We start from the raw sequence: 13,146 nt of genomic DNA, 5'->3' as shown, positions 1-13,146 counted from the left end.
CCCATATCTGAGGGAATGGAAGAACAGCTCATGTAATATGAGCTGTACAAATCTGGAGCTAAAGTAGGTGTACCTATTAAAGTTATCAGAGATAGCCAAAGGCTTTTAACTTTGGCTCTGGGATTATTATTAAAGGCCTTCACTGATTTGAGCCGGTACATATCAGTCAGCTTTAAGAATTTAATAGCATATCCTGAAAAAAAAGACTGGCATTTTTTAAGAGCTCTCACAACAAATTAGGTTGGAAGACCAACCCGTAAAGGGTATATTATCAAAATGTGTCAGTTTCAACAGATGTACTGTAATGCTTCCCCACAAGCAGATTAAGAACGTGTTTTGTCATTTGAAATGTACTACTTTCTGCTTTCCTGAACATTATATACATTGCAAACCTTTATGCAATTTACAGTTTTTACTGTAGAAAGTTGTTGTTTTAAACAAATAATTGAGTCCATTTATAAATTCTCATTTTTATTTAGAACTTGAACCACGTTTAATGCACATAAAATCCCTCTTCTGATCTGTGATTTGTATTTTATTTTCTATTATGTGAATACATTTTCCTACTCTGTTTGGCACATGCTACCTCTACAGTATGCCATCTACAGTAAGTCAACTAACAGACAAAACTAGAAGCTACTCATGTGATGTTTAGATTGTGTACATTGACATAATCTCTGCCAATTTGGAAGAGTAACTGAAACTGCAGAACTGTTGGGAAGGACAAGAACTAGATTCAAGGGAATTTGAAGGGAACACTATGTAAGGAAGATAAGTTAATATTACCATTCAACATTTAAATTGGTACACACTGCCTCAAAAGTAGTCTCTCAAACAACTAGAACCTAATGGATGTTGTAGGCATTTTTATTTTTTGAGACAATTTGCAAACCATGTAAAAAATATTTTTTAAAAATATTACAAAATCTTACATGTCCTTTTATACAGTATATGCAGTAGCATTGTCCCATTCAACCTGCTGTATGAACATTTGTTAGATGTACTGTATGTATTCAGGAATTTCCTGGAGTAGTTTCTTACATTCCTCTTCTATTCTGCTCCGTCTGCTTCTGCAATCTCTGCTCCTGGATTGCCAGTCTCTTCACCTTCCTCCAGTCTTGCCTCTGCCTGTGTCCTCTCTCCTTCTCTGCTGGGTGACTGATTGAGCCTTCCATTACTCTACAATCTCCTATGACCTCCGTGGTAGAAGTTTAGTGCTTACAATTATCAGGACTATACCTCCTCTTAAGAAATTCCACAGCCTCTTCACAACTTACTCAATCAGTGTGCACTTGCAGACCCTCTCTTCATTTTGTAATATGCTATTTACTGTCTTCTATAGTTTCCAGAACTTTTATAAGTATAGCTTATTTCAGGTAACTTATTACATCACTGATTTGAATTTTGAATGTTTTGCGGTCAGAAACACTTGTAAAACAGCCTCATATTACTAAGAGCAGAATATTAATATTAAAACATTAAGATTAAAACACAACTTTGAGTAAAATGTTACATAGAAACAGTTTGTACATGTAATATTAAATATGAAAAATACTTTAATGTATATCATCTGTACATTAATACATAATCGTACATGATTACATATTCATACATAACAGATCATCACATTATTATGTGTTATACAGTGGGCAGTCAATCTTAATTTGCAAAAAACAAATCTAAAACTTATATTTACATATATAAACACACATATAATATTAAATTTGGAACTTTATTCCTTCACAATTTAAATCAAATAACTGATTTATACAGTGGAAAGATTTTGCTTACAAAAAATAAATGTATTTTATCCACAACAGCACTAAAGTATATATTCTTAGCCCTTTATACTCCTTGATGGTACTGTACCAATTTTGATTTTAAAAGATCCACTGTATCTTTCCCACATAGAGCATCCCCCATGTAGTATGCCTTTTCCTAGAATATTTCTCATGTATAAATATTGTCTTTAGTTATGACTCATATGCTTCACTGAACATAAAGCCATTAGGCTTGTGCACACTTAATTAGATCCTCCATGTCAGGTTGTTTTTCAAAATTAAAATCAGCTTGCTGCTCTTGTAGGTGTTTTGATTAGTCTTTATCTTTTCGGTGTCTGCTTTAGAAAATGTATCCATTTAACTAATAGCACTTAAAACATATGTCACACTTGGGTCAAATGTCATGTTGTGTCTGGAAAAGCTTTTCAATGTCCACCTCCTGTGAGACGTAAAAACTGCAGCATGTAGTGTTATATATATCATTGTCATTTAAGCTTTTAACTTTAGAGAAATTTAGACAAGTTAGTTTATTTAAAGGAATAGTAGTGAATGCAACTCAAGAAAACAAAATACTAGTCAACAAAGATTCTTGATACTTGTGAGTCTTGTAGTCTGTAGACTTAACTAGGTAGTATAGCACTTTCAGTGTTCAGTGTTTTATTCTGTTCATTAGCATGTTTAAAGACCATGAAACAATGGTGCTGTTTACAATATTTTATTTGCCAGTCATTAGTGCGTGATTGGAACACACTATAATCTTCAACAGATTTTATATTAATTTAAAGAATTGTAAATTTGAAATTGTTAAATGAGTACATTTTGTCAAAAGCATGGGGAGCCAAATCTAATAATGAAATTATTTGTAAATGACCATGACCAAAGAAAGAACTTCAAATACTAAAAATCATGTAGACAAATAAGAAATTCTCATTTTAGTGTAAAAACTGAATTTAAAGTTATTTGTTTTTTAAAATCGAATAATATAAAGCTTTTTTTAAAAAAACTACATTTCAGATATTAGCATCATGCATGGATATATGTTCTCACAACTATATTCTAATTTGAATGCAGTCAAGATTTGGGCAATATTTATCTAGGACGAATGATCAATCCTGCCTTCTAATCCTTTTGGTGACACATGCACATCTGATTTTCATTGCACCTGAGATCTTAATGACTTCATTTAATCAGTAAGTGAATGAACAGCCTATAACAATTCTTTCCATGTCTTTATTTGACCACTCCTCAGTGACTAGGAAACCAGCAGAGCTGTCACTCTCCAGGACCAGAAGTAAGGATCACTGGTATTACCTATCCTAAACTACCGTACAAAAGCAAAGAGCACAACTCAGCATCAAAAGCCAAAAGAAGACATGCTAAGTGCAATCTCAGTTAAAAATATATATATATGTCCATTTGTGATATTGTTTAACAAAACTGCATTTAAAAAACTACAGTATCTTACAAAACATTTTTCTTGCTGTCTATTTTTTTAAAATCATGTATGAATGTGATTTTAACCTTGAATACTCTATGCATTTCTCTTATGTAGGAGAACAAATCCTTTGGTCTTCAGCTACAGAGAACAGTGAATATTGCTATGGTAAAACAAAGGACAGAAATGTTCCACTTACAAACTTCCACTGATAGGCTAATGCTTGATTCCAAACCTAATCTCAATGCAAAAAATCTGATCCCAGCCTTGCACAATGGCCTGTTTGTACTTCTCCAATTCTCTAGTAGACCGCACAGCATCCAGAAAAATCTATCACATGAAGTGTCATCCACTGTAATGTACTGTATTTAGAGCACATTAAACAGGAAATATTTCTTTTAAATGTTTTATCTTTCATAGAGCAAATTACTTAATTTTAGCTTTTCATTCAAAACTGTGACAACCAAAAAGAATACATTTCAAAATCTTACTTAAAAAAAAAGAAAACAGAACAATGTTCTTTTCACATTTTATGTATTAAGAGTTATTTTTTCAGTGCTCAAATAATTCAAAAGAGTTGTATTTTGGAAACACAATATAAGAAGAATCTTACAGAGAAAAGAAAATCTTTAGTTAAAATACTTCACAATAAAATAATGTTTATAAATCTCTAAAGTTAAATATTTACACATCACATGCAATTTCAAAAAGAAAAAATATTCAGGGCTTAATCTGCAAGTTAATGTAAACAAACCCTTCACCTATATTATTTATTAATAATTATCTTGTCAGTTGTACTATTTTTTCTATTGGCACTTATTTGTGCAGCAAATCAAAAAGGACATAACAGAATGGAAACAATAATTTTCACAAAATCCTTCATGTATTAGACAGCTAGCATTGTAGGAACTAAAAAAAGTATTTTTTAAAATACTTTTCTATACTAAAAGAGGCCTATTTACTGAATCTTAGACTCACAAAAAAGCCTGTTCCTCCCATAAAAGTCAATGACACAGCAGTTAAAGTGCAATTACATTTTCCTGTGATCACACAGAGTGGTTGATTAATTGATTTTTATTCAGTGGTTCTAACACTTGGTTAAAACACATCTGAGTAAACCCAGCAGTTTCGCATGCCCCTGTTATCAGTGATTTCTAACTTCCTAACACTGTTTCTGGAAAACAGGTCTAGGAATATCACTAGTCTTCATCTGGTAAAAATAGTCACCACCTGCTTGTCCTTTAGAAATATATTGTAGGCTGTATCACCCACATTAGAATAGGACAGCATGATTTTACAACACCTCACAATACCCACCCACCTCACCTGACAAGCTGCTTGGCAAACTATGTAATTGCTATAGAAGTGCACTGAAGGTAAGTGTAAGTGTAAGAAGCATATGAGCTGCCATTAAGTAAAAACAGGATGTCCAGTACAAAGTAATGTAAAAATGTTGTTGTTAGTCCAAGACATTAAACACAGACGTTAAAATCCATGAATCCTGCCGAGCTACATACAACAAAAAAGAAAAACATTCAGAATTCTGCCCAGGGATCCTTGTGCTCGGCAAGTTCTTTTTGTAACTATATGCATTTCGTCAGTAACAAACAAAAATAAACTCTGAAAAAGCTTAACATAAAACCAACTTTTTTTTTGTCAGTGGTAATATCGGGAAAAAAAAAAAGTATATTTATTGTTAAAAAAGCAGGAGGAGGTGGTTGAAAAAGGTGTCTAAGAGCAAAGTCCAAGACCTGAGAGACCATTGCCAAGCTGGGGAACAACACCATGTGTGAACTTTAATTTTTATCACAATTTACGTTGTTCGATAATGGACTTCATAATGTGCATACGTGAGGACTAGTTTAAGGTACGGCAACTGTAGGCAAACCTTATATACATATTAAAAATAAGGTTATTTTCTAAATTGGTTGTTTACTGGATATTACATTTTACTCTCAGAGTTTAGTCAAATTTCAAAATTGATTCACTGGAAAGCCCTCAAATGTTACACACAGTGGGATCTTCAAGAGGCATAACCTGATGGTGAAAATCATATGAAATATTAAAGTATACAATCAGTTATGTTGTTACAACAGAGGTTAGAATGACCAGCACTAATCCAACCCCTCTTCTAAAGTAGAATTACTCTTTTTTGTGCAGTCATTGATATTTACTCATGAGTTAAGTGCAACAATTAGTTCTACTAAGCAGCCACATGGCCGATAAGATAAATATTATCATAGAGGTGGCCGACAAAATCCTCACTGATGTTCTGAGCAGCACGTCGAGTATTACGAATGAACTCCCTCTTTGACATTTTATTTTTCACATGTGGGCTGGACAGGTCGATGGACAGCAGAATCAAGGAGTAGCAAAGTACATAGACTGCATCTGGAAAGAGCAAAAAAAAAAGATAACCCTATTAAAAATAGTACAGATTTTAATATTTTCATACTGTTGTGATATTTGGCACAAAAGCACTGTCTTCAATTGCAAACTATTTAGAGGCAGCAGGGCAGAACAGTGAGTAGAGTGCTGGAAAGTTGTGAGTGATCCCAGGTGAGGCACTGTTGTTGACCCCCTGAATAAGGTAAGTCACTCAAACTGTACAGGTAAAATACCAAGCTGTATGTATATGAAAGCAAATGTTGCTTTGACTAGTAGTGGCAGCCAAATGTAATACATGTAGAATGATAATGCACCTAAAGAAACACGTATGTTATCTGATGTACACAGTACTTTCAGCTCTGAGGCCACTTTTCATGCAACAGGTAGTTTAAAATAAATCATTTGCATTTACCTCTATAATAACAGATAGCCAAGCTGAACCAGATGGTATTAGAAAAAGCCATCTTGACTGGCTAGGGAAGTGTTTTAAACGACTAAACCTTTGAACCTATACGATTACCATGGCTTTAGTGTTCAATAACAGTCTAAGAAGTGAGGTTTCTTATACATTTTTATTTATAGCAAGAACATGTGTAGGCATTATAAGTAAGCAGATGTGCTAACTGTAACTCAACAAACATAGTAACTCTACTATATCTGAAATGCAGGAAAATAACTGCAAAATAAAAAAAACAGAACAACAAAAGATTTGCAGTAACTCCACAGTTTACTTCAGGAAAATAGTTGGTTTGGAAGTCATGATGCAAAATTAGGAAATGCAAAAGCACTTTCACCCATTATGACACAAATCCAGTTCTGCCCTACATAATGATTTACTACAATGCGAGATAGCTGCATAGAAATCCTTCTGTTCTGACTGGTGGAAAACTGTGGCACTAAATTCAAAGAAGGGCCTTCTGTCTCTTACCTGGACTTAAGCCAAGCTCCCTCACCAACCCAGGATTACATGCACAAAACCTGTGTGAAAACTTTGTGATGAGAGTCTCCAGATACTCGCCACGTTCCTCTGGCGCATGGATATGTCTGAAAAACTCCCGCAGTGCATTGGGCAAAAACTGGTTACTGAAATTGTGCAAAGTAACAAGATCATCCAAGACATCTCTCCTGTACGTTAAAACGAAATATAAAAGATTAGTTCTAAGCTACACCCCGTTGACTTTTTTGAAAATATACTTGCATACAGTACCATATATACAGTGAAGAAATACCTTTCATCAAGATATATCCGCAGCATTTTCCAGTGTAGCGTTCTTGTGTAAAATATGAACTTGGCAACTTCCTTTGGATGGTCATTCAATATGCCTTTTGATATAAAGTAGCTAATACCCTAAAGAGAATGACATTTACAGAAATTAAAACAAACCTACAACTGCAGAAAATATCAGAACTACATCGGTTTCTACTGCAGCCCATGTTATAGATTGACCTCTCTTGTAGGGCTCATGCCATGAGGATCATTTGTTTGTTAAAATTAAGAAAAATGCTGTTACGTATTGCCCCAGACACTGATTTTGTCATCACTGTTTACATATTTTTTATATATTTTCTTCTTTAAAAGCTACTATTGTTTCACACCATTATTTCATGGCTCAGATGCCACCTTTTGACAATGTCAGTGTGCACATTTGTAAACATAAAGACATTGAAGTTAAAGCGTACAGATTACATAACTTTCCTCAAGTATGAGAATATGCACGAGTTGTTTACCTCATGAGGGTTAGCATTGAAGGTTAGACTGCCTTCATCTAACTGCATGTACAGCTTCCTGTAGGAGAAGCCTGGAGGATGTCTCCTATTGTATATGGAACAGTGACCCCATGTGGATTTGCACAACCTAAAGCAGAAAATGTAAATTTTATGAACTCATTAAGGAATTCATTCATTAAATGAATAACACTGAATGAAAATGCAACCAACACTGAAATCCATTTAAAACATGCATTACATCTATTTAATGCCGCACAATCTTGTGCAGTTCACTATAACTGTTCAAGATTTCTCAAGACAACAGAATCCGAGCAACATTCAAGCAACAAGAAATAGTTTTTGACTCCCATTTAATTATTTGGAATATTGAGTATGCCACCAGGTATACCATAGCTAGTTCTGTCAAAGCCACTTACTTTCTCAAGGCTTTTTTCTGTCATAGCATAGATGGAAATGTAATTTTGAACCCCTCAAACGCCTTTAAAAATGTAACATAGGAGGTTGAAAGCTTAATTTAATTCATTTTAAAACACTGCAGTTAAGGTAAACTTAATTTACTGTCAATTTCTACAAACAGATATCAACCATTAACATTTTTAATTTCTCGGTAAAGACCGCAGTATTTGCATGTCACCCGGCACTGCAATCGCTAACTACCGTTAGCGTGAATTCTTCCCTGCTACAATTCCTATGAACTCACCCAGTTCAGAAAACGCAAGGCAGACTCTTCTCCCTGCTGAAAGCGTTGCGGATTACTGTTTTATTTTTTCTACGTACAGTATCGTTCACTCACCCTTGCCAGAGGTATTCATCGTTTCCTAAACCCTGCCAGACGCATGAAGCCAGACACAGGTCAGTAGCATTCAGGTACGACAGGATAGTAATGCTCAGCTCAGGCGGGAGCATTTCCAAGTCAATGAAACCTTGCTTCTCCTTGGATTTCCTAGCCTTCAGCAGCTGATAGATGTCGATGCCGCCTTGGCCTTGCCTGCGGTGGTTCAGGTTCTCAGCGGCAGCAGCTGCTCTCCTGCCACGCTCCCTTGGAAGGTAGCCCTGTTCATTGTATTCTTGCTGCAACTGCTGGTTTCTGGCAACCCTCCACAGCCCCTGACCCATCTGCAGATCTGCAACAGGAAGGCGAAGCCAGCGTTAGAGGAGACGCGTCGAAAACCCTAGAAGCTATCAGACCAGTACAAATCATTTATGGGAACGGGTCTCCATGTTTCTTAATTGGGCTGGATATTAATTGTGTATGATCAAACTTATGTGACCATTGTTTAATAGTCAACATTAGGCAGAACCAGATCAATGAGAAAATGTCAATTTAACAGCGACTTATTTAGTAAGTACTTATTCTGTCCAATCCAGAGTATTAAAATATTTTACTTTTTGTTGTCAGCGTTAAACTTCTAATGAACATTTACGTCCCAGTTTCGCTCCAGCTCTCATCATCTGCTGTGGGTGATGTGATGATGAGATGTGTTCATAAGAAAGAGGACTTTTTTCTGAATTGTATAATTTTAGCATGCCCAGAGGGGTTGGGCAGCCTGTTGACCTTGGACACCTTCAAATCACAGGTATTAAAGTATTAATTCCACTGATGAATTATTGGTATTAAAAAAGGTAGCAATTCTCTAACTATTAGTGGCAGTGTCAAGCTAGAAAGTTCAAAGATAAGGTTAAACTGTCGTAAACATATCTTTACATGTTTGGTCTGGGATGAGAGCACCCTCATTGCTTTATCTATGATGTTATTTGTTTAATTATAATGGGATTTAAAATTATTTTGGCAAGTTACCAGCTTTGTGATCACAACCTAACAGAATCATCGCCCACAGAGGCATTCCTAAAATATTTCTAATTGTTTCAAATGTAATGTGGGCAGGACAGCTTTAGGATTCTGACACTACAATTTAACTTGCTTTTCAACATTCTAGCATAGAGTGTACAGACAAGATAAGGAGTGGGCAACGCCTTGTAAGAGTAAATAAAATAAATGTGATGCATATTATTTTCAAAATTTCAAACAACATGGCTAAAAGCACAAAGCTATAAATGAGAGGATGCCAGTTAAGAGGCCTGATGTGCGCATAACATCAAATCCTATCCGATATCATGTCTACAGTATTGATTTCTGTTTATTTCTGGTGCAGCAGAAAACCTTCTGTATTAATGGGAATGCACACAGTACAGAATCTTGTACAAAAACCTTAAAAAACATGAAAACTCAAATATGAGTGATCAAGGATTATTCAATAGCTCTGCAAAAGATATGTTTATTTCCAAGGCATCCATCTGATTTTCACAGTTGAAAAATATTACCAAAAGATAGACATTTATATTTTTAAATGACCAAGTGAGAGAAAGTTAAATTTAATGGTAAATTCTGCAATATTCTACTTTTTTCATCTCTGCGTCAGGGAAAAAGTTGAAAAGGGAAGCGTTAATTGCTCTATTAAGATGAGCTTGTGACGTGAATCCATCGGCTACATTCCTCCCATTCCAACTACACTTCGAAATGGGTTAGATATACTGTAGATAAATTAATACAACGACAAGTCTAAAAATATTTTTTCCCAACAAACTGAATGGTGTGCATCTTTATCGTAATCATTGTGCCGATGTGCCACCCATCTTCAAACATTAACTATCAAATGTTTTGATGGGTTAATAACTGTATAGCTCCCTCAGTCAAAAACATAAAACACTGCTATACCAACACATACAAATTCAGACACGGATATACACACAAACACTTTAATAGACTGTATAAAACACCTAATCATCTAACAAATAAAAAAGCTTACACAGTTATATCCATACAAATACCTCCAGGAAAAACAGACGAGACTGCTGTAACGTAGGTTCACTGTTCATTAGTTTTCAGCAGTGAAATCATTGACATTAAGGGGAGAATTAAATTACATGCTGAAATGAAAAAAGTACAGGTACATCTGGTTTGAAGTTTTTAAATAACTTTGAAACATAATTTTTTTGTCAAGAAGAATTATGAAACAAAACTTTTTTGACACTTAAATGAATATACTGTACCAGGACTCAATATTAGTGCCTATCCAGCAAGCTGTTCTCTTCAAACAGATGTCTATTTATCCATTTTCTTACTGCTTAATCCAACAGAGGATCACAGAAGAGGAGGAGCCTACCCAGGCAGGTAACAGGCACAAGGCAGGGCACACCCTGGATGGGACGCTAGTCCTTCACAGAGCACATACACTTTCACACCTTTTTCCAAGCAGCCAATTAACCTACCAATATGTCTTTGAGCTGTAAGAGAGCGCCTGGAGAAAATGCGGGTTTTCTCTGGGTGCTTCAATTTACAAACAAACAAACACCATGCAGATAGCACCCCAGCAATTGAACCCAGGGCCTCAGTGCGGAGAAGCAGCATTGTGCCAGTGTGCCAGCCATCTTCTCTCAATATTGCCATTTCAGATTTTCTTCAGTAAAATGTCTGAAACCTACAGGTTTCACTTGAAACCAAAAATAACTTGCAATAACACACTACTCCCAGAATGGGATTTCCTGCCCTTTTGTTTGTTATGGTGTTATGTGTGTTTCTCATAGACTGGAAACCACTATACAGTAAACAGAGGTAGCTTCAGTAGATGCATTTTATTCATAGTAGGTTTTTTGGAAAACTCGTGATATCCTGCAGGATACCCTTATACAACTCGACTCCGAACATATAGTAGGCTAGGTGGCAATCAAGTACTTGATTCTCAGTGGTGGTTCCTACTAAACAAAAATGCAGTTCAGTGATAATACATTATTTTACACTTCAATTTGATTGCTGCCTTCTCTACTATTCAAATACAGATTCTCTTAAAGAAAAAAAAATACATTTAATGAAGGGGGTAGATTAAGGCATGCTTTCTGAAGCAAATACGCTTATATAGAAACAGAAGACTGATTCAAGGCATTTTCAAATGTAAATGCTCACTAACCTCCAGTGAGGAGATTGCTGTATTTTTCACATACTGTAAAGGCCTACTGCATTGTACATTAGTACGCAGCTCCGTTTTGTTGATCTGACTAGAGCAAGAACAGGGTCAACATCTGAGATTCAGAAGGCCTAAACCTGCAGAGCCTGAAAAAAAAGAAGTTAATAATTGAAGTAAGGTGCTTACTTTGGGTTTACACATATATAATGTGATGCATCTTGCCGAATAGTACAAGATTTCATAAAGCAGGCCCACTGTGATAATAATTCCAATTTACAAATACTACTGTCCTTACATAGGATATAAACTGCAGCCCCCATGACTGATGCAATTGTGCACCCGCAGCCCCATTACAAGTTAGGCAGGTTGAAGAAGTGAGAAATATATTTAATGGCTGAATTGGGGGGAAACCTTTTAGGCCAGAATGCACAATCCCAAAGAGATAGGACAGCAGGGTTAAAAGCACTCCTCTCATTAACAATGCCATCAGATGTTAAAGGACTGGTTCATTCTACAGTGCAGTTCTGCACTGTCACCATACTGGGGTATTGATGTGAAAATTCTGGTCCAGGGAGAAGTTTCTGACCGGGCAAACGCTTCAAGCTTCTGAGATCTGAGACCGATTTAGGCCAAAAGGGGCAGACGCTGCTGGCACAGATAAATAACGATGATAATATTCTTTCATTAATAGCTACATTAGACAAGAATCTACAAGCATGACAACCAACTCTCCAAAAATATCAGTAGTAATTCAAAGAAAGTGTTACTGTTCAGCTATCCACCCTGAAGCATTACAGAACAGCATCTGATGTTTTCATGAAGAATTTTGTCATTAGCGACTACTGCTTCCCACCACTTGCCTACACTTACAGTTCGTAGAATTTAGGTACATTTCTTATAATTGTATTTGATATTAAAATCAATGTAACAGCACATCTTCGGCAACTATTAAAGCATTACTCGACTAGTGTTTGGCTGTGACTTCAGCAGGAGTTCACTAACAACTCGCGTGAAGCTACTCGTAAAATTCAGTCGCCCGTTGGCTGTGAAAACAAGTGTTGATCATAAACAAAATACTCAGGAAAATTGAACGTCGCCAACTTGTGACAAGTGCTGTGTCACCATGCGAGTTAGGACTGCATGTCACATGCGTGACGAAGCTGTGCCTATTGCATTATCCGACAAAAACAACAGGTCCTGCTCACGACTTTGTTCAAAAAGCTCCCCGCGAAGTCCTAGCGATTCTAGTGCCGCTTCAGCAAGCTTGACTGAGGCGCACGTCCATGCCTGTTCTCCACCATAGATGGCTTCTACAAAAATATGCCACTGCTGTGATTGGCCTGGCCTTCTGACACTCAAATGTTTTCCCTTCTTTGTTAAGTTCGGTTGATTTACAACAACAACAACAACAACAACAAGGGAAAACAAAACATAAGAAAACGCCACCTACCTGTTCAAACTAAGGAATTCTACCGCCGCCGCGACGAAACAGCGAAGACTAACAACCACTTTCGCAGGAATGTTTCTCCTTTCCTCTGCGATCAGTTCCCAAACAGACCCATCTGAGACCAAAGCTGCCCAGTCTTTTCTGCAGGAAGATCGAGTACCGTCTAACCTGCGTCTGTAGCGCCTCTTGCCACCACCTCCTCCTCCTCCTCCTCCTCCTCCTCCTCCTCCTATCCGTGACCGCCGGAGCTTCTTCGCTCCGTCAGCCTCTCCGCTGCTGTCACTTTTGACGTCCCGTGTTGTTGGTGGAAATGACGTAAGAAAGTCAATAAGTAAATCTATCTTGGGATCAATTTCCTTTATTAAAAAAAAACAGACTAGACTAACATAACACATTCATGCTATC

The 13,146-nt window shown here is 36.4% G+C and overlaps 1 protein-coding gene across 2 annotated transcripts; it reads right to left on the bottom strand.

The window, feature by feature from the left end:
• Nucleotides 1-1,541: 1,541 nt before the first annotated feature.
• Nucleotides 1,542-13,040, bottom strand: fbxo8 (F-box protein 8). 2 transcript variants are annotated; one of them, XM_088916388.1, is made up of 7 exons: nt 12,745-13,024; nt 11,298-11,440; nt 8,126-8,456; nt 7,333-7,459; nt 6,834-6,952; nt 6,533-6,729; nt 1,542-5,607 (listed from the first exon to the last, which is right to left on the bottom strand). In XM_088916388.1, the coding sequence occupies exons 3-7, from the start codon at nt 8,446-8,448 to the stop codon at nt 5,420-5,422; spliced, it is 954 nt and encodes a 317-aa protein (XP_088772514.1). In that variant the 5' UTR covers nt 8,449-8,456; nt 11,298-11,440; nt 12,745-13,024; the 3' UTR covers nt 1,542-5,419. The 2 variants fall into 2 exon arrangements, with proteins under 2 accessions (XP_088772514.1, XP_088772504.1); XM_088916378.1 differs by lacking the exon at nt 11,298-11,440 and having other exon boundaries at nt 12,745-13,040.
• Nucleotides 13,041-13,146: the final 106 nt, after the last annotated feature.

The sequence above is a fragment of the Atractosteus spatula genome, chromosome 1, assembly GCF_055471065.1.
Source record: "Atractosteus spatula isolate fAtrSpa1 chromosome 1, fAtrSpa1.hap1, whole genome shotgun sequence".
Taxonomy (NCBI): domain Eukaryota; kingdom Metazoa; phylum Chordata; class Actinopteri; order Semionotiformes; family Lepisosteidae; genus Atractosteus; species Atractosteus spatula.
This window is presented reverse-complemented; position numbering and strand designations above follow the sequence as displayed.